Below are 18,099 nucleotides of genomic sequence, written 5' to 3'. Positions count from 1 at the left end.
CCACAAAACCCACTCCTTTCTAGCACTGATAATGTTACCTAGTTGGGTAATTAAATATCTGCAAGAAAACAACCAAGTTCAGAGAGCACCAAGGACTCCACAATCCTCCTATTATTCCTCCTCCTCCTCTTCCTTTCTTCCTTCTCTCTCCTCTCCTCTCCTCCTTTCTACTTCTTCCCCTCCTCTTCCTCCTCCCCACAAACCCCACTCCTTTCTAGCACTGATGATGTTACCTAGTTGGGTAATGAAATGTCTGCAAGAAAACAACCGAGCTCAGAGAGAACCAAGGACCCCACAGTCCTTCCCTTCCTCCTCCTCCTTCCTTCTTCTTCTCCCTCCTTCTCCTGCTGTCTTCCCCTCTTCTTCCTCCTCCTCCTGCCCCATCCCCCACCAAGTTCTAAGAGCATCAATCACCGCACAGTCCTCTTCTTCCCCAAGTGTGCACTTTTCCAATTAGCTAATAATAACCATAATTTCTGAAGGTTATTGTTGAAGGTTTCCTGGTTCTTACCAGTGAATACAGCTTTGGTAACTGGCCAATTAAAACAATAACATAGAATAAAATTACCCGTCCACCTCAAAAGCCCAACGCGGGAATGTTAAACGAAACAGTTATTATTTCCACTTCTTCCTTTCTTTTCTTTTCCAGGGATGACTTTAATATTAAAGTACTTCAGGCTTTTGTTGAACTCCATGAATTTGTGGATCTCAATCTCGTCCAAGCGTTACGGTAAGGAATCTCTTCCCCCCCCCCCCCCCCCGGCAAGAAAATTTTTATTTTTTATTCTCTTACATACCATTTTAAGTATACATTCACATAATTCTCCTTCTTCTTTACATTTATCATTCTTACACATTTATTATTTCATTTAATAGGTTAGAATATGCAGTTTGGGTTGCTTTATTTACCTTCTACCTGTTGTAACACCACCTTATTTTCCCTTGCTTTTCTCTCCCCTCCCTTCTCTACTTTCTTCCTTCCTCCTCTCCTTCCCCTTCCTTCTTCTCTTACCTCTCCCCTACGCCTACTCTTCCTCTTCCCCTTCCCACCCTCTCTCCTTCTCTTCCTCTCCCTTCCACCATCCTCTCCTTTCCCTTTCCTTTTTCCCTCCATTCTCTACTTTCCTCCTTCCTCCTCTCCTTTCCCTCCCTTCTTCTTACCTTTCTCCTACTCCTGCTCTTCCTCCCCTCTCTCCTTCTTTCTCTCCTTTCCAACATCCCTCCTTTCCCTTTCCTTTTTCTCTCCCTTCCTTCTCTACTTCCTTCCTTCCTCCTCTCCTTCCCCTTCCTTCTTCTCTTACCTTTCTCCTACTCCTACTCTTCCTCTTCCCCTACCTACCCTGTCTCCTTCTCTTCCTCTCCCTTCCACCACCCTCTCCTTTCCCTTTCTTTTTTCCCTCCCTTCCTTCTCTACCTTCTTCCTTCCGTCTTCCCTTACCTCTCCCCTACTCCTACCATTCCTCTTCCCACCCTCTCTCCTTCTCTTTCTCTCCCTTCCACCATTCTCCTTTCCCTTTCCTTTTTCCCTCCCTCCCTTCTCTACTTTCCCCCTTCCTCCTCTCCTTCCCCTTCCTTCTTCTCTTACCTTTCTCCTACTCCTACTCTTCCTCTTCCCCTACCTGCCCTCTCTCCTTCTCTTCCTCTCCCTTCCACCACCCTCTCCTTTCTCTTTCTTTTTTCCCTCCCTTCCTTCTCTACCTTCTTCCTTCCGTCTTCCCTTACCTCTCCCCTACTCCTACCATTCCTCTTCCCACCCTCTCTCCTTCTCTTTCTCTCCCTTCCACCATTCTCCTTTCCCTTTCCCTTTTCCCTCCCTCCCTTCTCTACTTTCCCCCTTCCTCCTCTCCTTCCCCTTCCTTCTTCTCTTACCTTTCTCCTACTCCTACTCTTCCTCTTCCCTCACCTACCCTCTCTCCTTCTCTTCCTCTCCCTTCCATCCTCCTCTCCTGTAAGGAGTCTTTTTGAGAGGCGGTTGGGGGGAGGAAGGGTTTAAAATGATTGACACTGCAGTAGAAGGGGAAAACTCTGTTATTCTATGATTCTACAAGCTATGTTTAAGTTTCTCCTGGATTGGATGAATGTTAAATGCTTATGTCTACATGGAACACAGTCTAACACTGTGTCCATGGACTCATATTTATGACGGTTGCAGTGGTCCTGGGGTCATGTGATCAACTTTTGAGAACTTCCAACAAGCCAAGTCAAAGGGGAAGTCAAATTCACTTAATAACCATGTTTCTAACTTAATAACTGCAGGGATTCACTTAACAACAACTATGGCAAGGACAGTCATAAAATGGAGCACGACTCAGATATCCGACTTGGCAACGTACATTTAGAGCTCAATTATGGTTGTAAGTCAAGGACTGCCTGCATACATGTTTAATTCCTGATTAGGCTGAAGCCTTGGACTTGATCATATTCTACTTTAATCGTATTTTATCATATCATGACTTTCTGGATATTTTGCAGGCAGTTCCTGTGGAGTTTTAGGCTGCCGGGAGAAGCTCAGAAAATTGATCGCATGATGGAGGCGTTTGCTTCACGCTACTGCCTTTGCAACCCTGGGGTCTTCCAGTCTACAGGTGAGCGGGCGTGGCCTTTCCTACCTGCATGTGTCTTTATAGGCTGGACTGCCACATCCTGCAAGCCTCAACCTGTTTGGTGCTGTCATCACTTGGCCAGCTGTTGTCATTGGTAACAACTATTGAAGGTTTTGGGACACGTGGCTCAGCGGCTAAGACGCCGAGCTTGCCGATCCGAAAGGTCAGCAGTTCAGCAGTTCGAATCCCTAGCGCCACATAATGGAGTGAGCTCCCGTGACTTGTCCCAGTTTCTGCCAACCTAGCAGTTCGAAAGCACGGAAAAAATGCGAGTAGAAAAATAGGATCCACCTTTGGTGGAAAGGGAACAGCGTTCCGTGCGCCTTCGGGCGTTGAGTCATTCCGGGCCACATGACCACGGAGACGTCTTCGGACAGCGCTGGCTCTTCGGCTTAGAAACAGAGATGAGCACCACCCCCTAGAATCAGGAACGACTATCAGATATGTGTGAGGGGAACCTTTACCTTTATTGAAGGTTTGTTTTGGGAAGTTTTTGTAAACCTCTTTAGAGCAACTGGGATTGGAAGGCAGAGAAATTGGTCGCATGCAGGTAATCCTCAACTTTCTACAATTCATTTAGTGACCGTTCAAAGTTATGACGGCACGGAAAAAGGGACTTACAACCATTTTTCATCTTGGGAGCATCCCCAAGATCACCGGATCAAAATTCAGACGCTTGGCAACCGGGTTCATATTTATGACCGTTGCTTCGTCCTTGGGGGGGGGGGTGTTCATGTGATCCTCTTTTGCGACCTTCTGACAAGCCAAGTCCATGGGGATTCTCTGATTCGCTTAACAACCAGGTTACTAACTTAACCGCTGAAGCGATTCGCTTAACAACGGTGGCAAGAAAGGTTGTAAAATCGAGGGCAAAACTCACTCAACAGCAGTTTAAATTAGCAAGGAAATTTTGGACTCAGTTGTGGCTGGGAGTTGAGGATTCCCTGTAGTCATTTAACACGAACAAAGCTGAAATTCAATTTTAAATTCAATTTTCCTTCTTGGCTAAGTGCCAGAGAGAGTTGTGTCCCAAGTTCAAGATAACTCTGGTCGGATGTCTTTTCTCTCTGCCGGGGGTCCTTGAGAGAGGATAATGTAGTTGTTTACTTTATTCCAAACTAGTTGATAACCCGGCGTTGCCTGGGTATTTATTTATCCCAGCCATTCTTCCATGAATGTTGCCGCAAATTCTAATGTTGGATTTTCCTTCTTACTAGAGGGAGCTCCCTTGTGGAGTACCGTGAAACTGTTACCATGGCAATTCCACAGCGCTGTACACTAGAACCCATTTTAAGGCAGTACGGTAGAAGCCATTTTAAGGCACAACAGGCTGTATCTTAACAGAACACACACCCCAAGGGATGCAAGGGGTGTCTTTCCCGCGCAGTGTTTTGTTTCCCGAGAGTAAGTCATCTGTGTAACAAGTTTGGCTGAAATTGCTTGAGGCGTTCCAGAGTTATGCTGGAACATACACAAATGCACACACAGCCGTGTGTGTGTGTGTGTTCCAGCATAACTCTGGAACATATATATTTGCCAGAGACTGGTTTTTACAAGCAGCTGTGCGGAACAAACCTTCTGCGTTGATCTTCCGTTCTCTAGATACCTGCTACGTCCTCTCCTTTGCAATCATCATGTTGAACACCAGTCTACACAACCACAACGTGAGAGACAAGCCAACAGCGGAGAGATTTATATCTATGAACAGAGGGATTAACGAGGGAGGAGACCTCCCGGAAGAATTGCTACGGGTAAGTGGCTTTGCAAATGGGATGAACACGTGCACTCATGTGTTCATGAAGAATGGCCAAAGAGTCAACTAATAAGTGTAGAAACCAACCAACAAGCTAGGTTGGCAGAAGCTGGGACCAGTATCAGGAGCTCACTCCATTACGTGGCGCTAGGGATTCGAACTGCTGAAGTGCCGACCTTTCTGATCGACAAGCTCAGCATCTTAGCTACTTACCAGTGGTGGGTTTCAAAAATTGTTCGAACCTACTCTGTGGGTGTGGCCTCGTTTGTGGGAGTGGCTTGCCGCCCATGTGACCGGATGGGAGTGGCTTGCCGCCCATGTGACCGGATATGAAGATGCCGACGACACTTGTCAGAACCACCTTAAATGACCTCACACACAGCACTGGCATGCATAAGAATAGGATGTAAACTTGTTTTTTAAAAGGCATCTTTGGTTTGCGTTAAAACAACTTCAACACACACAATGTTCTGATTGCACCACAAACGCAGTAGTCATCCTTACCTTTCACAGAGGCACTGAGTTTTATAAATAGGAGCATGATAGTGTAGAATAATCCTATCCAAGGACCAGTGGTGGGTTTCAAAAATTTTTGGAACCTCCTCTGTAGGTGTGGCCTGCTTTCCGGGTCCACTGGTGGAACCTCTTCTAACCGGTTCGGTAGATTTGACGAACCGGTTCTACCGAATAGGTGCGAACTGGTAGGAACCCATCTCTGCTACTTACCCATTGAATCTTCTGAATGGCAATTTAATGTACGACCCAGATCCTTTGCACCTGACCCAGCATCCCTGTTTGTGGTGTTAACCTTCTCTGCCCCTCTGGTTTCTTTTCAGAATTTATACGAAAGCATTAAAAACGAGCCCTTTAAGATTCCAGAAGACGATGGGAACGATTTAACCCATACCTTTTTTAATCCCGATCGCGAAGGCTGGCTCCTAAAATTAGGTGAGTCGATCCGTGCTTCCCTCCCAGCTTTGGCCTCGGCCGATGGCTGCTTAGCCCCCTTCCCCCCCCCTTTCCGCCCTTCCACTCCTGGTCTGGAAATCACACCGAATAATGGCAGCCTTTATCCCTTTCTGCTGAAATCATTTATTTCACTGGGGGGAAAAAATGTCTTGCTTTTTGGTGATTTTGGCTGCCGAGTTGTGGAATTGCATTTCCGAGTTTACCAATCTGAAAACTGCCCATTTTTTTTTCCCGAGCACCCGAGCCCAATCAAACGTTCGGTTGGATTTAAATGATCTTCCGCCAATACGTATTCTGTAATGTACTTATATTTTTACCATGGGTTACCAGGAAACACGCAAGCTTTTTCCTTTTATATGCCTGAATGTTTTCTCTTTTCCCCCACTTGTTATTGGTGCCTTTCTGTTGGTTTTGATTTGGGGTTCTCGATTTTTTTTGGGGGGGTGGTAGAAATGACTGGTTTAAACATGCCTTCTTGTTTTCCTTTTGGGCTGAGATCTATCACCTTTCTGTTCTGTGACTGGCTGTCTCTTCTTATTCTGCGTTAGGAGGTAGGTATCTCTTTTCGTCTTCCCTTGCTTGCTTCTGCTTTCCTTTAATCCTTCCTCGGCATCCGTTGCCTGACACCTCTCTGCTTGCCACTAAATGGCTCGGCAGAGCCTGCAGAATTAATCTAAACTCTTGGCAAATTATCAAATCCTTGGTAACACCTTAACAACCTCTCACTGACCAACTTGATTTAGGACAGTTTGACAAGTGTGGAGTGTGAACTTTCTGGAATTAAGAGCACCAAGGTAGCATTGAAATTTCCTTTTATTTCTCGCTACCTGACAACACGGCGTTGAATGGGTATTTATTTTATCCTTACCAATTCCTTCCCTTACCTTGTGGAGTACTACGAAGCCGTCACCATGGCAACTCCACTGTGCTGTACAGTAGAAGCCATTTTAAGGCACAACAGGCTGTATCTTAACAGAACTTGAATCCAAAATGCGCACTATCACTGTCAAAATTACTGTGATTTCACACTATAGATATAATGTATTCCTTTTCATTTCCGCGGCCCAGGCATTCCAGAGTTATGCTGGAACACACAGACACAGAAGCACACACACACACACCTCAAGGGGTGTTAGGATATCTTACCCCCACAGTGTTTGTTTCCAGAGAGTAAGTCATCTGTGTACCAAGTTTGGGCCCTGCACTTACCTGGCATGATGAACGGGCCATGTGGAGACTCCTGGGAGGGGAGGAGTGGGTGGGGCCAGCCAGTATTTGCAACAACCGGTTCGCCCAAACTGGTGCGAACCAGCTAAATCCCACCCCGACTACACCCCAGCTACAGATATTCACCACTACTGTAAAAAAGAGGTTCGCCAAAGTCACCCAGATTCTGATGAAAGAATAGACAATTAATGGACAATTAATAATTGAGATCCAAGCTCTCTTATTCTTTTGAAAAGAGCTCCGTTACAAATCCAGGTTTCGTGGGCCGGTCAGCCCCGGTAGCATCTGTTTTCATTCCCAGTTAACTTCTAACTTGACTGTCGACTCATTTCAAGAGTCCATCCCTCGTCCATGTCAGAGGCAGGAACTGTCTGCTGCCCTATTTTAATGCTACAGACAGAGGACGGAAAACGATGTAATGAATTGCAGATGGTTTCCCTCCCCCTCATGGCAGGATTGCCAGAAATCTTTGCCAGAAATCTGAGGTTTGTTTTATTCTTTGGCAAATCTGCCTTCTCACGGATCACCAAAAGCGGTTTTTGCTCCAGCAATCCCCCCAGGATTAGGATGGAGAGAAGGCCATTCCTGCCCCCTTTTTCCTAAATAAGCCCCCGTAAATGTTTAAATTCAGTCCCAACGGTGCTTTTTTCAAGAGGCAACTGGATTTAATTTTTTTCTTGGAAGATGTTTTGCTTCTCATCCAAGAAGCTTCTTCAGCTCTGACTGCATAGTGCGGAATGGAAGGATTCTGTCAGAGCCGAAAAATCTTCTTGGATAAGAAGCAAAACGTCTTCAAGGAAAAATAAAAGTTCAGTTGCCTCTTGAAAAAGTACCTTTGGGACAGCCATGACAGTGATGGCGAATCTTTTCGGCACCAAGTGCCGAAATGGGAATAGTTCATGCGCATCTGGGCTGTGCCCAGGAAGAGGAGCTGACCAGGAGGCATGTGCTGGGAGATGAACTTTCTGGTTTCTGGTGCGCGCATGAGCACCAGCCAGAAGGTTTTCTGGTTACTGCCGCACATGTGCCAATCAGCTGGCCGGCACACATCCTCATGCCAGAAAACAGAAGTCCATCTCTTCCGGTTTCCGGCACAGCTGCATGCACAAAGGCCACCTGATCATCGCATGTGCCAGAGGTGGTATTCAGCTGGTTCTGACCAGTTCTGGAGAACCAGTAGCGGAAATTTGAGTAGTTTGGAGAACCGGCAAATACCATCTCTGGCTGGCCCCGCCCCCATCTATTCTCTGCCTCCTGAGTCCCAGCTGATCGGGGGAGAAATGGGGATTTGCAGTATCCTTCCCAGAGGTGATATTCAGCCAGTTCTGACCAGTTCTGGAGAACCGGTAGCGGAACTTTGAGTAGTTAGGAGAACCGGCAATACCATTTCTGGCTGGCCCCGCCCCATCTATTCTCTGCCTCCCGAGTCCCAGCTCATTGGGAGGGAATGGGGATTTTGCAGTATCCTTCCCCCTGCCACGTCCACCAAACCATGCCCACCAAACCATGCCACGTCCACAGAACCAGTAGCAAAATTTATTGAATCCCACTACTGGCGTGCGCATGCGCAACAGGAACCCGGAAGAGGAATGGGCGCAGCCGCATATGCCAAGCGGAATGGCTCCGTGTGCCACTTGAAGCACGCATGCCAGAGGTTTGCCATCACGGATTTAGGATTACTGACAATCCTCTAGACATTTAAATTCAGTCTTCTTCTAAAAGTTGCTGGTTGCATCCACGGAGAATATATTTGACAGCAGATACCAGCAGAAATATTTTTTTTCTTCTTCCAAACCCTGAAGAAAACTTTTGATGACCACATAATGGTCTGAATATTTTACGTCGCGGTTGTTCATCGTACAGTTGCATGTAGAGGTAGTTTTTTCAACGTATGAAATTGGGATGAGGATTTCCTTGCTAAGTGACGCAGCTGTGAAGCGACCTGGTTTTATGATCTTTTTCCAGCCATCGTTGTTAAGTAAACCACTGCCGTTGTTAAAAGTGAGTCACCAGGTCATTGAGTGAATCCAGTTTTTCCCATTTTTGTCGGAAGCTAACCGACATCATAAATGGTGATTCCATCATCCCGGGATGTTGGGACCATTGCAATTTTGATCATGATGTGACTCTAGAGATGCAGTGACAGTCGTATGTTCAAGGACTCACAAGTCACTTTTTCCCCCAGTGCTGTTTTCACTGTCGCTAACTATTGGTTGTAATCCGAGGACTCTCTATAACCCAGGGCAGCATGGAAACGTCTTCCTCTTTCAAACTCGTCTGCTTTTGCTGTGGTTTTTCCCCAAAATAAATATTTTTTGGGGGTAGTGTTGAGGATTCTATTTCTCCTACAAATTAGGGGGAAAAAAATCGTAACGCCCAAGTTTATTTTGGGTGAACTTGGAGACATTGCCTAACGATAATTACTCGCCAATTTGAAGGGGCGGAAAGAGGCAGTGAAATCTCCGCAGCAGACCTTGGAGCTGGACAAAATCTTTGTTAAGCAACAGATCCCAGGGAGTGATCCCTCCGGACAAGACAATTTTTAAAATTCCAATTGCATTGTCTGTTGGCCCCAGCTCAGCTCAAACTGTCTGAGACGAAACCTTTTCTTGTAAACAGCCAAGGTCTGGTTTTAATTACTTCCTCTCCTGCTCAGGAAATAAATATGTCCAGTTTGGAATGCGTTCTTTGGCTTCTCGGATGTTTTCTGCTGAAAAGGAACAATTTGGTCGCTCGTCTGCGTTTTTCCCTCACCAGGAAAGAATCATAGAATCTCTCTCTCTCTCTCTTTTTGAATGTCTTATTTGCTTTGCCCAAAGGCTGGGCAGCGTTTTTGATCTTTTGGGACGTTAAATAATCCTTTGGTGGGAAAAAAAAGCAAATGAGAAATGTGGAAGGATTCTAAAGCGGATTGAGAAAGAGGTAGAAAAACACGGAAGGAAACATTTGAGAAAGGGAAAAAAGTGGATTTTAGCATTATGTCTGAAGGAAGAGATGTGGTGGCTGAGTGGCTAAGACGCTGAGCTTGTTGATCAGAAAGGTCGGCAGTTCGGTGGTTCAAATCCCCAGTGCCACGTAATGGAGTGAGCTCCCGTGACTTGTCCCAGCTTCTGCCAACCTAGCAGTTCGAAAGCAGGTAAAAAATGCAAGTAGGAAATAGGAACACCTTTGGTGGGAAGGGAACAGCATTCCGTGCACCATTGGCGTTGAGTCATGCCAGCCACATGACCACAGAGACGTCTTCGGGAAGCGCTGGCTCTTTGGCTTTGAAACGGAGATGACCACCGCCCCCTAGAGTCAGGAACGACTGGCACATATGTGCGAGGGGAACCTTTACTTTTACCTGAAGGAAGGGGTTGGCTCTCAAAGATCTAGGTAGGCAAATGAAGATAAACAGTTGTTCCATCCTGATTGTCCCTTCATTCTTGTTGGCAAGAAGCTTTTGAACCTACTTCAAAGTCTTTGTCTTTCCCACTGATTTTGAGTAGGAGTTGAATCCGGTTGGTGCAATTAAATCAAGTTTTGGGTGGCTCCTGGGAGTGCCGTCACTAATTCGCTACCATCTTGAGGGTTTCTTTCTGGAATTCCTTGCTTGTTTTTAGGCTGTTTTTCAGGCCATTTTCCGGCTGTTTTTCAGACCATTTTCAGGCTGTTTTCTGACCATTTTGGGGCCATTTCCGGCTGTTTTTCCAGCAGTTTTCAGGCCATTTCAAGCTGTTTTTCAGGCCAGGCTGTTTTTCAGGCCATTTTCCGTCTGTTTTCAGGCCATTTTCAGACCATTTTCAGGCTGTTTTGACCATTTCAGGCCGTTTTCAAACTGTTTTTCAGGCTGTTTTCAGGCCAGGCTGTTTTTCAGGCCATTTTCAGGCTCTTTTTGACTATTTTCAGGCTGTTTTTCAGACCATTTTTGGGCCATTTTCCAGGCTGTTTTTAAGCAGGCTGTTTTTCAGGACATTTTCAAGCCAGGCTGTTTTTCAGGACATTTCAAGCTGTTTTTCAGGCCGTTTTCAAGCCAGGCTGTTTTTCAGGCCATTTTCAAGCTGTTTTCTGACCATTTTTGGGCCATTTTCAACCTGTTTTTCAGGCTGTTTTCAAGCCAGGCTGTTTTTCAGGCCATTTTCAGACTGTTTCTGACCATTTGGGGGCCATTTTCAGGCTGTTTTTCCAGCAGTTTTCAGGCCATTTCAGGCTGTTTTCAGACCATTTTCAGGCTGTTTTTGACCATTTTTAGGCTGTTTTTCAGACCATTTTCAGGCCGTTTTCAAGCTGTTTTCAGGCTGTTTTCAAGCCAGGCTGTTTTTCAGGCTGTTTTCAGGCTCTTTTGAACATTTTCAGGCTGTTTTCAGACCATTTTTGGGCCATTTTCCAGGCTGTTTTTAAGCCAGGCTGTTTTTCAGGCCATTTTCAAGCTGTTTCTGACCATTTGGGGGCCATTTTCAGGCTGTTTTTCCAGTAGTTTTCAGGCCATTTCTGGCTGTTTTTCAGGCCATTTTCAGGCTGTTTTTGACCATTTCAGCTGTTTTTTCAGACCATTTTGGGCCATTTTCAGGCTGTTTTTCAGGCCATTTTCAGGCTGTTTTTTCAGGCCATTTTCAGGCTGTTTTTGACCATTTTCAGGCTGTTTTTTCAGACCATTTTTGGGCCATTTTCAAGCTGTTTTTCAGGCTGTTTTCCAGGTCATTTTCAGGCTGTTTTCAGGCCATTTTGGGAGCCATTTTCAGGCTGTTTTTTGGAGATGCTCACTGGGCCGAACTGCTCATGTTTCTGGCACTGTGGCACACGCACATGCATTCACATGCATGCACAGTCCGGTTTGGCCACTCGGTGCCGAAAAGGTTCACCATCACTGGTGTAGGGCAAACCATGGACGAGTATTGTGTCTGAACTCAGCTAACTGTGGCTTGATTGTCAATTCATACTTAAATAAAACCCTGGCTTAGCTCGGCAAATCAATCCAGCTACCCTTTCTGGATAAGGAGAGCCTCAGTAAACTTGTGTTCATTTTAACCCTATTTCTATATCCATTTTCCATTCAATTGTCTGATTTTTGCACACGGCTAATCATTTAATCAGAAGGTAACCAGGTTATTTTTGTCCCATGCATCATAGCTTAGGGGAAAGCCCAACCTAACTGAGTGGCTTTCTTGGTTGTTTTTTTAGGTGGACGGTGAAAACGTGGAAAAGGAGATGGTTTATACTGACTGATAATTGCCTCTATTATTTTGAATACACAACGGTGTGAGTGTGATTCGTAGGTGTCAATAATACGTCCCTTCTTCCACAGCCAAGCTATTCAACAGGTTGACTGGATATTCCTTTTTTTCCCTCTCCCCCACAAATTCCTAGGATAAAGAGCCCAGGGGAATCATTCCATTGGAAAACCTCAGTATCAAGGAAGTTGAAGAATCCAAGAAAGCCGGTAAGTTCTCGCTCCTTCTTCTCCCGACTTCTTCAGAAGATCCTTTCTCTCCCAAAGGATCTTTCTTGATTTCCTTTAAATCAGTCCTCATCCTTAGCGAGCGGCTCTTACGGATGTACCGGCTGGTTTCTGAACCTTCAACTTAGTGTAAAACTCTTGTTCTGGAGATGCATCTCAGCTGCTTGGCATTGTGGGACATCTGCTAAATCAAATAGAAAATGGCTGATACCAATTGGGAGGGGACAGATGTGAAGGGATGTTATTGGACAAGATAGTGGACATGACCACATGAACGAGGCCTGGATCTTCTTTATAAGCAAGGAACTTCAGTCATCTCTCTCTAGCATCTCTCTCTCTCTCTCTCTCTCTCTCTCTATCTCATAGAGATGGTATCTTACCATCTATCTGCTATCTATATCTATATTCTATATTTCTATATCTTATCGATTTACTATCATCTATCTGCTTATCTATCTATCTATCTATCTATCTATCTATCTATCTATGTCTATATTCTATCATCTCTATCATGTCTTCTGTTTATCTATCTTTATCTATATTATCTATCTATCTATATTATCTATCTATCTATCTATCTTATCTATCTATCTATCTCTATCTAGATTATCTATCTAGATTATCTATCTATCTGGATTATCTATCTGGATTATCTATCTATCTATCTATCTATCTATCTATCTATCTATCTATCTTATCTATCTATCTCTATCTAGATTATCTATCTATCTGGATTATCTATCTGGATTATCTATCTATCTATCTATCTATCTATCATCTATCTATCTATCTATCTATCTATCTATCTATCTATCTATCTATCATCTATCTATCTATCTATCATCTATCTAATCTCTCTCTCTCCTTATCTAGCTATCTATCTATCTACTATCTATCTATCTATCTATCTATCTATCTATCTATCTATCTATCTCTATCTATCTAGATTATCTATCTATCTGGATTATCTATCTATCTATCTATCTATCTATCTATCTATCTATCTATCTATCTATCTATCATCTATCTATCTATCTAATCTCTCTCTCTCATCTAGATTATCTATCTATCTATCATCTATCTATCATCTATCTATCTATCTATCTATCTAATCTCTCTCTCTAGATTATCTATCTATCTATCTATCTATCTATCTATCTATCTATCTAATCTCTCTCATCTAGATTATCTATCTATCTATCATCTATCTATCATCTATCTATCTATCTATCTATCTATCTATCTATCTAATCTCTCTCTCTAGATTATCTATCTATCTATCTATCTATCTATTTATCTATCATCTATCTATCTATCTTTCTCTTATCTTTATCATCTCTTCTCTTTTATTCATTTATAGACCAGTAGACTTTCAATCATGTGGTTAAGGCATCCTCTTGACTTCCTTGAGCTCTTCCCAACCCTGCTCTTTACCTTTAAAAGAAAAATTAAGCACTTCAGATCTGAAAACATTACAAGCACCACATCATACGAGTATAACCAATATATTGATTTCTCTGTCTTCCTAGTTTTTATCTGCTTTTTTATTATCACATCATTATTTAGTCTTGCTGGCTAATTTAGGGATCGTGGGTTTGAATGGTAAACCACTTATTACATTGCAAGGGAAAAATAGGTTGGAAAAATGACCCGGTCTTATATAAAGCAGAATGATATTTACGAAGGTGAAAGATACCAACAATGATTGGAGAAAGCTCTGGTTGAATGTGGCTTCTGCAGAGGAGCAATTCTTGCCAAACGGAGGTTAAAGTGTCATTGTTGGTGTGTGGTTTGCTCCCTAGAACTGCTTTGAGCTGTACAATCCCGGCCACAAAGGACAAGTGATCAAAGCATGTAAGACGGAAGCGGATGGCCGGGTGGTCGAGGGCAACCACATGGTGTACAGGATATCGGCTCCCACGCCCGAAGAAAAAGAAGAGTGGATTAAATCCATCAAGTGAGGACTTTATTCATGGGAAGACGGGGAGCACAAGGCCAGCTGTAGGGAGAGTCCAGCTGTAAAGTGATGGGGCAGTGGCCTAGAGGTGGCGCTCTCGCCTCACAATGAGGAGACGGAGGGTTCAATCGTGGATAGAGGCAGATATTTCTCTCTCTGGGAATATATCTGCTGAACTTAACTCGGCACTGGCAACAGGGAGGGAATCCAGCCATTTAAACATCCGCTAGCTCCATTCAGAGGCCCAGAGTCCATCCCGCACGGGATTATGGGGTCGTTAAACGATAATGATGATATCACATGGATGTGTTCACCATACTAGGTAGTCCTTGACTTACCACCACAACTGAGCCCAAAATTTAGGTGGCTAAGTAAGACATTCGTTAAGCGAGTTTTGCTCCATATCACAACCTTCCTTGCCACAGTTGTTAAGGGAATCACTGCAGTGGTAAAGTTAAGAGGGCATTTGTTAAGTGAATCTGGCTTCTTGCGTTGGTTTTGCTTGTCAGGTGGTCACAAAAGGGGATCACATAACCCCGAGACACAAATATGACCCCCGTTGCCAATTGTCCAAATTTTGATCGCGTGACCACGGAGATGGTGCAACGGTCGTGTGAAAAAGTTCCCTTTTTTCACTGCCGTTCTAATTTTGAATGGTCACTAAATGAATTGCTGTAAATTGAGGACTAATTAGTTAGTCCTCGACTTACAACCTTTCCAGGAGAGACACTTGGGAAGGGAGTGTATTTTAGCCAAAACTACCGTATTTTTCAGAGTATAAGACACACCTTCCCCCCCCCCAAAAGAGGGTGAAAATGTGGGTGCGTCTTACACACTAAATGTAGCCCCACCCACCCACCATCCCCCACCCTTTGGCCTCTGCCACTTTGCAGCAAAGGGGGGCTTGTGGAGGCTTCAATAGGCTATAGCAATCCCTGCAAGCTGAAACAGCTGATGATCGGGAGAAACTGAAAGTGAAACTTGCTGTTTGCTCCACGTGGCAAATTGCTGGGAGGCAGAGGTAGATTTTTTTTTTCCCTTGTGCTAATCAGGCTGTTTGCTGCAAGGAGGTAAGTCAACAGCTATAAATGCCTATCGAATGTTCAAATGATTAGACTTATTTTTTAAAGACTGCTTTCTTATTCTAGACAAGTTAACAAAATGAAGCTTTTTAAAATAAATGCTTGATCCGAAGAGGCCCAGTGCTATTGTTTTAAAAAGTGCTATTCTTTTAAATAGCAGAGAATAACTATGCTTCCAGAAAGCACGTCGATTTTAATAGCATCTGTACAAGAATAGTCTGAAATATAACACTACAAACGGTGTATATTGTCGGTACTGTTTGCTGTTTGTTGCAAGGAGGCAAATTGCTGGGAGGCAGAGGCAGATATTTTTTCCCTTGTTTTGCTCCCCAAAAGCTGTGTCTTATACTCCGAAGCGTCTTATACTCCGAAAAATACGGTACTTAGTGTTGAGAAGCCAGGTGGAAAGTAATTGGAAGAGCCGAGGTGGCGCAGTGGTTAAATGCAGCACTGCAGGCTACTTCAGCTGACTGTAGTTCAGCAGTTCGGCTGTTCAAATCCCACTAGGCTCAAGGTTGACTCAGCCTTCCATCCTTCCGAGGTGGGTAAAATGAGGACCCGGATTGTTGTTGGGGGCAATATGCTGACTCTGTAAACCGCTTAGAGAGGGCTGAAAGCCCTATGAAGCGGTATATATAAGTCTAACTATTGCTAATTGCTCACAGAGACAGTGGCTTGTCTGTAGTTTGTTATGGTCCAGGCGGAGAATTTCAACCTTGACAATCTTAGGATTGGTGGACTTCGGCTCCCAGAATTCCCCAGTCCACGTATTTTAAAACTTGTTGAGGTTGAAAACCACTGGCGTTAGGGTGCAAACCTAGCTTAATTATTTATTATTGTTTTCTTTCGTTTTAGGGCAAGCATCAGCAAGGACCCTTTTTATGACATGTTGGCCACTCGGAAGAGACGGATTGCTAACAAGAAGTAGCGCTGTGGAAGGACTCTCGCCATCCCGGTGTCCAGTGCCAAGGAAGCCTGTCTCATCCCACTCCTTTCGGGAGTGTGATGGAACCACAACTGAGCTGGAAATCTCCCGCTCCTCTTTTACTTGTTGGGGATTGTGATTCCTCGCGGTGTCCTGTCCTTCCTGGTAGAGAGAGATCTTTTCCTCTGAGTCTTTAAGAGCTACATCCAGAGCTTGAATCCAGAGCTTACATCCAGACTGTCGTGCGTAACGTTGAATCCCATTGATGTGGCTTGTGTGTGATCACATCTCTCTCTCTCAGCAAGATGGTCCTGTTTGAAAAAGCTCTCCAGGAAGTTGCTTCCCCTCCCCAACTGGTATCCCCCCCCCCATTTGTTCCTCTTGGGTTTTAGCCCAGTCCTCCATATTGTCTTCTCCAAGAGGGTCTCGTTCCACTTCCAGGAAACTGGATTGAAAGGATCTGTGATCCTTGCTTTAAAAAAAAAAAGATAGCTGTTTGATGGCCGGTGAGGGGGAAAATGACACCCTGAGCATCACACCATTGATGTGGAAGTTGTGCCCCTTGTGCACATGTCCACCTAAGAGAGGGAGAACGTGAGTTGTGGTGCTCGAGTAACTGTAGGTGTTGTGAATCCATCTCCGATGAGCATAAAGCCACCAGTGAAAAATGGGTGATCTGTTTTGGATGTACCGTCTTGAAATGCTGAGGATTTTAATCTCAAAGGATTACAGGCCCATCTAATCCATCCCTCTGTTTAGAAGACATAAAACTTGAGGGATTCCTTAAAGGAAAACAGGAGTTTTGCCATTTTTAAAAAATCCAGCGGATTGGAAATCCTCTGTTGGCCAAAAGAAAAATAGCTAAATTTTCTAGTAAATGAGACAGCAATCGTATTGCTGGGTGTATGGATGACTTATAAATGTTGGGATCTAACCGGGGGGTAGGATTGAAAAATGTTAGCAAACGGTTCTCCGCCTGTTTGCCGGGTGAGCGTGGCCTACTCGGCTTCCTGCATCACAGCAGGGGTGGATGGCTTTTGCCCTCTCTAGGCTGCAGAGGCTTTCCTTGATGCTCCGGGAGGACGAAAACAGCCTCCCCCGGGCTCTGGATGCCCTCTGTTTCCAGACTTACGGGAGGCCCATTTTTGGCCCTTCCAGAGCCTCCACATAGGCCTTGCACTTACCTGGAATGATGAACGGGCTGCGTGGAGACTCCTGGGAGGGGCAGAGCGGGCGTGGCCAGCCAGTCCTTGCAACCACCGGTTCGCCCGAGCCAGTGCAAACCGGCTGAATTCCACCCCTGTATCTAACAGTATTTTCTCAGGAGAGCCATCGGTGGCTGACAATAACAACAGTTAAGAATCAAAATAATTGCGTTGGTGGTCGCCAACCAAACGGCATCAAGAACAGGGATCCAAATTGGGCCAAAACTTTTCAGTGGTCACGAGGCCAGTAAAACGAAATTAGAAAAGGCTTAGGCTTAGTTTCCACATTAAGTAATTTAATTTTAGTTTTAGAGGAAAGGCCTCTGAAAGGTGTTTTTGGGGGGGGGCTCTTCAAGGTACTATCCCCTTATGACAAAAACCAAAACCTCCTCTTTCGCCCTTCTTTGTGCTTTTTTTTGCAACAAGGGTGTGTTCCAAAAGACTCTGGAAAGAGTGCAGAGAAGAGCAACGGAGATGATTAGGGGGCTGGAGGGCAAAGCGTATGAAGGATACCGGCAGGAATTGGGGACGTTTAGTCTAGTGATAAGGAGTAGGGGTGGCATAATCCCAGTATTCCAGTATTTGCTGCCCCAAAGAAGAAAGGGAGTCAATCTCTTCTCCACAGCACCCGAAGGCAGGACAAGAAACAACAGATGGAAACTAATCAAGGAGAGAGGCAACCTGGAACCAAGAAGAAAATTTCCTAATGAGAAATTGAGAAGAGTTACTCAATGGATTAGCTTTGCCTGCAGAGGCTGTGGTGGCTCCATCACTGGAGGATTTTAAAAAAGAGATAAGCAATAGCAATAGCAGTGAGACTTATATACCGCTTCATAGGGCTTTCAGCCCTCTCTAAGCAGTTTACAGAGTCAGCATATCGCCCCCACAATCTGGGTCCTCATTTCATCCACCTCGGAAGGATGGAAGGCTGAGTCAACCCT

The 18,099-nt window shown here is 44.7% G+C and overlaps 1 protein-coding gene across 1 annotated transcript; it reads left to right on the top strand.

Annotated features, from left to right (window-relative positions):
• Positions 1 to 371: 371 nt before the first annotated feature.
• On the top strand, positions 372 to 16,708 carry LOC116518062 (cytohesin-3-like). Its single transcript, XM_032231302.1, is given in 9 exon segments — positions 372 to 730; positions 2,473 to 2,585; positions 4,206 to 4,354; positions 5,193 to 5,308; positions 11,713 to 11,788; positions 11,899 to 11,958; positions 11,960 to 11,971; positions 13,792 to 13,946; positions 15,884 to 16,708. Coding segments are annotated over 9 exon segments (888 nt in total). The 5' UTR covers positions 372 to 596; the 3' UTR covers positions 15,957 to 16,708.
• Positions 16,709 to 18,099: the final 1,391 nt, after the last annotated feature.

Source organism: Thamnophis elegans, chromosome 14, assembly GCF_009769535.1.
Source record: "Thamnophis elegans isolate rThaEle1 chromosome 14, rThaEle1.pri, whole genome shotgun sequence".
Lineage (NCBI taxonomy): Eukaryota > Metazoa > Chordata > Lepidosauria > Squamata > Colubridae > Thamnophis > Thamnophis elegans.
This window is presented reverse-complemented; position numbering and strand designations above follow the sequence as displayed.